The sequence below is a fragment of the Trichomycterus rosablanca genome, chromosome 10 (assembly GCF_030014385.1).
Source record: "Trichomycterus rosablanca isolate fTriRos1 chromosome 10, fTriRos1.hap1, whole genome shotgun sequence".
NCBI lineage: Eukaryota > Metazoa > Chordata > Actinopteri > Siluriformes > Trichomycteridae > Trichomycterus > Trichomycterus rosablanca.
The window spans coordinates 3,229,499-3,235,507 of NC_085997.1; the positions used below are offsets into that span (position 1 = coordinate 3,229,499).

General features: G+C 47.5%; 1 protein-coding gene across 1 annotated transcript; it reads right to left on the bottom strand.

Annotated features, from left to right (window-relative positions):
- Positions 1–521: 521 nt before the first annotated feature.
- kcnj16a (potassium inwardly rectifying channel subfamily J member 16a) lies at positions 522–1,652 on the bottom strand. Its single transcript, XM_063003392.1, has one exon. The coding sequence runs from the start codon at positions 1,650–1,652 to the stop codon at positions 522–524; it is 1,131 nt and encodes a 376-aa protein (XP_062859462.1).
- Positions 1,653–6,009: the final 4,357 nt, after the last annotated feature.

Genomic DNA, 6,009 nt, shown 5'->3' on the forward strand with positions numbered 1-6,009 from the left:
TATTACAGATATTATTATTATTATTTTTATTATAGTTTTTTCTACTATTTATATCATTATTTTTATTATTACTGATATTAATATTATTATTATTATTATTATTATTATTATTATTATTATTATTATTATTATATTTTACTACTATTTCTATTAACAACCCTACAGTTCCCTACATGACCTCTTAAATGTAACCAACCACCGGGCCGTGGACCAGTACCGGTCCATGGGTAATTTATTACCGGGCCGAACAAAAAGAATAAATAATTAGAGATCTACAAGAGCACAAGACCAATTACATTTCCAATACTCTTCGGGTGTTATTATCTCCAATCACCACTAGGTGGGAGCAGCATCTCGTTGCAGCAAAAAAGCTCAGGATTTAGGCTGATTTTCCGTTCTATAATTATTCTATATTAAATCCCTCCACCCTTGCCAGTCCGTGAAATTATAGCTTATACGAAACTGGTCCGTGGTGCAAAAAAGGTTAGGGAGCGCTGCTTTAAAGTCCTCGGAAATCTGTGCTACAACTGTTCCTCGTGAATAATATTCCTGATTATTGTACATTTCTGATCTATAACTGCGCCCGGGTTTGGCGCCCCTGTGGGAGGACCGGTCGCTTGTGTGCTGTGTTCATGGTTCGGACAGTGCTTGTCTCGCTCGTAATCCTCTGCGCTCATTTCTAACATCGGTACTTTAACCGTTTGGTGAAAGAGGGCATAATCTACGCTGTAAGACTTCTGGGAAATTCGGAGCATGTCCTGAAAGCACTGACCCCACAGGATTTCCCCGGGAGTGTAGGAGGTCCGGGACTGGTGAAGGATCCCGCTGCAGTCGTCCGTGTAGGTAAAAGACACCAGCAGGTCGAAGCTCTCTTTTCTCAGCTCCCGTGGGCTGGTCCTGTACAGAGGGCTGCTGGGGGTGATCCGGTGGATGACGGTGACCGGAGTGGCCAGAATTACGTGGCTGTTTTGGATCTCGAGGTCATGATAGGTCATGTCGGCCTTGCCGGTGGAATGGACGGCGTGTCTGACCAGCTGGGCGTGTGTGGTTCCTTCCACCATGTGGTTTCGACGGAAGTCTCCCACCCGCCAGGACAGGCACAGATGACCGTTACGGACGTTGATCACGGCGCTGTTGCTGAACCCGACGGTCTGCGCTCTCTTCCTCGCGGATGCCATCTTGGCGACGATGATCCCGATCACGACGGTGTCGATGAGGACGCTGATGATGTCCTGGATGGTAACGACCACGATGGCGATCGTGCAGCTCTCAGACATGCCTCGCGCCCCGTACCCGATGGTGGTCTGCGTCTCGAGCGAGAACAGGAACGCCGCCGTGAAGCTTCGTACCTCGTACACGCACGGCTCGTTGCTCGGTTCCGTCGTGTCGCTGTGCGCCAGCGCTATTATCCAGAACAGGGTCCCGAAGAAGAGCCAGGAAAGGATGTAGGACAGCGCGAACGCCAAGAGCATCACCCTCCAGCGGATTTCCACCAGGGTGGTGAAGATGTCCGCCATGTACGGAAGCCACTCTCCGGGGACGCGACGGAACGCCGTGCTGCAGCTGCCGTCCTTGCGCATGAAGCGTCTCTTCTTGGTGCAGCAGCCGTCGTCGTGCTGGACGTTGGAGTAGCGCACGATGCCCGAATTCATTTTGATGCTCTAAAACAGGGCAACATAACAAGATTCAAGTCAGGTTTAGTGATGGTAACAGGATGACCTTTTAAAAAAGGTAGAAGGTCAGTGACCCTGTAGCCGTACAGTCCTGGCTTTCACATGTAACTGCTCCAGATTGGATAATCTTATATATTGTAAGCGTCAGTCAGTGTACGATGCCCCTGGTGCTGAGTGGGTTAAGAGACTTGCTCAAGGGCCCAACGCTGGCTCCGTGGCAGAGCTAACCCTAACCCCACTAGGCTACCACTGTCCAATGCTGACCACTGTCCAGATGTACAATTTACAACATTAAACGCTCACTCACTCACATTCTTAACCACCTATCCAATTAGGGTCGCGGGGAGGGGGGGGGGGTTGCTGGTGCCTGTCCCAGCTTTTCAATGGGTGCAAGGCACACAGAAACACCCTGGACGGGGCGCCAGTCCATCGCAGGGCAGACACACATACATACATACACACACACACACACACACACACGTACACATCCATTCACCTATAGGGCAATTCAGTGTCTCCAATAAAAAATTAAGCTGACTTCATGTTTTTGGACTGTGGGAGGAAACCAGAGCACCCGGAGGAAACCCATGCAGACACTGGGAGAACATGCAAACTCCGCACAGAAAGGACCCGGACTGCCCCACCTGGGGATCAAACTCAGGACCTTCTTGCTTCTTGCCACCCAGACACCCAGCACCCGCCCAGACACCCAGCACCCGCCCAGACACCCAGGATCCGCCCAGACACCCAGGACCCGCCCAGACACCCAGCATAAGAGCATTTATATCTGTAGATCTCACCCACATTACCCACATTGTCTCGTTATTCGCACTTTGTTCAGATCAGGGACTTTGTAGGTCAGAAGCCCAACCCAGAAACACGACCTGCAGAGCGGGAATACAGTCTGGACAGGGTAGCAGTGTGTTACAGTACAGCGATTCCACCATCTGACACTTAACTCAAGAACCTACTGGTTAAAACGTGTTTTAGACACAACAATTGCTTACAGGTGTAATAAACCAATCATATAAAGGAAATTCTATCCTCCCAACTTTGCAGCAACAGTTTAGGGAGGGACCTTTCCTGTTCCAGCATGACTGGGCCCCTGTGCACGAAGCAAGCTCTATAAAGACATAAAGAAAAGCTCTGTTTAAAGAGACCTCATTGGCCTACAATGCACAGAGCCCTGACCTCAGCCCCACTGAACCTCTTCTTGACCAGCATTAGTGCCCAGTCATACAAATCCTCTTTTGACTAAATGGGCACAAATTCCCACAGACATAAACGTGTGAGAAGCCTTCTCAGCTGAAAGGGTCACATTGAGGTCACTCTGTATTAAAACCATTTGCATTTGAAATGTGACATCCAACAAGTCCCGGGTCAGGTGTCTAAATATATATATATATATATATATATATACACTGATCAGCCATAACATTAAAACCACCTCCTTGTTTCTACACTCACTGTCCATTTTATCAGCTCCACTGACCATATAGAAGCACTTTGTAGTTCTACAATTACTGACTGTAGTCCATCTGTTTCTCGGCATACTTTGTTACCCCCTTTTATGCTGTTCTTCAATGGTCAGGACCCCCACAGGACCACAACAGAGCAGGTATTATTTAGGTGGTGGATCATTCTCAGCACTGCAGTGACACTGACATGGTGGTGGTGTGTTAGTGTGTGTTGTGCTGGTATGAGTGGATCAGACACAGCAGCACTGCTGGAGTTTTTAAACACCTCACTGTCACTGCTGGACTGAGAATAGTCCACCAACCCAAAACATCCAGCCAACAACGCCCCGTGGGCAGCGCCCTGTGACCACTGATGAAGGTCTAGAAGATGACCGACTCAAACAGCAGCAATAGATGAGCGATCGTCTCTGACTTTACGTCTACAAGGTGGACCGACTAGGTAGGAGTGTCGTATAGAGTGGACAGTGAGTGGACACGGTTTTTAAAAACTCCAGCAGCGCAGCTGTGTCTGATCCACTCATACCAGCACAACGATGCTCATGTGCCCATTGTTTGCGCTTTTGGCGATAGACAGGGGTCAGCATGGGCACCCTGACTGGTCTGCGATGCATTGTGTATTCTGACACCTTTCTATCAGAACCAGCATTAAATTCTTCAGCAGTTTGAGCTACAGAAGCTCGTCTGTTGGATCGGACCACACGGGCCAGCCTTCGCTCCTCACGTGCATCAATGAGTCTTGGCCGCCCATGACCCTGTCGGCGGTTTGGACCACTTTTGATAGATACTGACCACTGCAGACTGGGAACAGCCCACAAGAGCTGCAGTTTTGGAGATGCTCTGACCCAGTCGTCTAGCCATCACAATTTGGCCCTCGTAAAACTCGCTCAAATCCTCACGCTTGATAATTTTTCCTGCTTCTAACATCAACTTTGAGGATAAAATGTTCACTTGCTGCCTAACATACCCCTCCCACTAACAGGTGCCGTGATGAAGAGATGATCAGTGTCATTCACTTCACTTCTGAGTGGTCATACTGCTCCACATTCTAAATGTAAATGATCGTAGCTTGAAGTTACAGCTTGTTGACATTTCTACACTTTTAGTGAAGGGTCAGTAGTTACAATGTGGACTTTGTTGGACTTTCCTCTGCAAAAAAATGCCGTGTTTATGTTTGCTTTCATGCACAAGCACACATCTACCTTCATCACCACACACAAAAGCATATTCTGATATTCTGATGCACGAAGACGTCCTCTCATCCGTAACAACGGCGTGAGAACCGGGTTTAAACATCCAACATTTTAAACACATAATTAGGGATGTAACGATACACTGTCCCCTCGATGCGATGCGATTCACGATACTGGGTTCACGATACGATTTTTTCCTGATTTTTTTAAACAAAATGAAACTGAAGACAAATTATGACAAAGTTTCCTTTTATTATTTCTCTTAGAAAAATATAATAAAATCTTTTATTTATCTAAATAATGAATGCCCTTTTATTTCTGAAGTACAGACTATGCAAAACAATGCTGCACGTTTCCCTTTTTGTGTAAAAAAACTGAAATGAAATTTTAAAATAAATCCCACATTAAATAAATAAATAAATAATAATAAAGAAAATATCCTCACTTGGCTAGAAAATGTCGAACCTGGCAACCCTGTGACGTCAACCAGGCGAGGTGAATAGCGCCAGTGCTCTCTGCTGTTTAAAGTGAATATCGATTCATTATACATGGGGCGGCATGGTGGCTAAGTGGGTAGCACTGTCGCCTCACAGCAAGAAGGTCCTGGGTTCGAGCCCCAGGCGGGGCGGTCCGGGTCCTTTCTGTGTGGAGTTTGCATGTGGGTTTCCTCTGGGTGCTCCTCCGGGTGCTCCTCCGGGTGCTCCGGTTTCCTCCCACAGTAAAAATTGGTGCACATGTGCTGCGACTCAAATCTTTAATTCATGTATAATGAATTGATATTCACTTTAAACAGCAGAGGGCGCTGGCGCTATTCACCTCACCTGGTTGACATCACTTCAGGGTTGCCAGATTCATTCAGTCATTCATTTCAAGACATTCAAGACATGCAAGTGAGGTGAATTGGAGACACTGAATTGCCCTTTAAGTGAATGGGTGTGTGTGTATGTGTGTATGTGTGTCTGCCCTGCGATGGACTGGCGTCTCGTCCAGGGTGTTACTGTGTGCCTTGCGCCCATTGAAAAGCTGGGATAGGCTGCAGCACTCCCCCCCCCACCCCCCCACGACCCTAATTGGATAAGCGGATAAGAAAATGAATGAATGAATGAATGCTGAACCTGGCAACCCTGTAGTGATGTCAACTAGGCGAGGTGAACAGTGCCAGCGCCCTCTGCTGTTTAAAGTGAATATCGATTCATTTTACATGAATTACCGATTCGAATCTTGGCACATGTGCACCGATTTTTAACTGTCTTGTGGGGCATCATTACATCCCTACACATAACACATCCATTCATTCATTTCTTGACTGTTCTACCAGATCAGGGTTGCTGTGGGTCTGATTCATTCGTATTTTTTTTTCAGCCCGGAACAGTTCGGATACCTTGAAGTGGATCCAGACGGATCAGAGCGAGCGAGCGTGCGGTTCCCCCGTGCATCCTGTGCTATGTGTGTGTAGTGGCGCTGGTCTGGACGGGATGGAGAGTTCAGACATTTTTCCGTCGCGGGTTCCTGTTGTAATCTAATTCATGTGTTATGTCGTATTCCTGCCCGTCTTTCACTTGACCGGTGCTCGTTCCTCCTATTCCAGGTCTATTTTAGGATCAATCTGGGAATGTTTACCATCTGCACCCCTCCCTCCCTCCCGCCCTGCTTTCCTCTTTAGCTCGT

Excerpts from the sequence above, each read along its gene's own strand:
- kcnj16a (XM_063003392.1), bottom strand. The coding sequence starts at position 1,652 with ATGAATTCGGGCATCGTGCGCTACTCCAACGTCCAGCACGACGACGGC.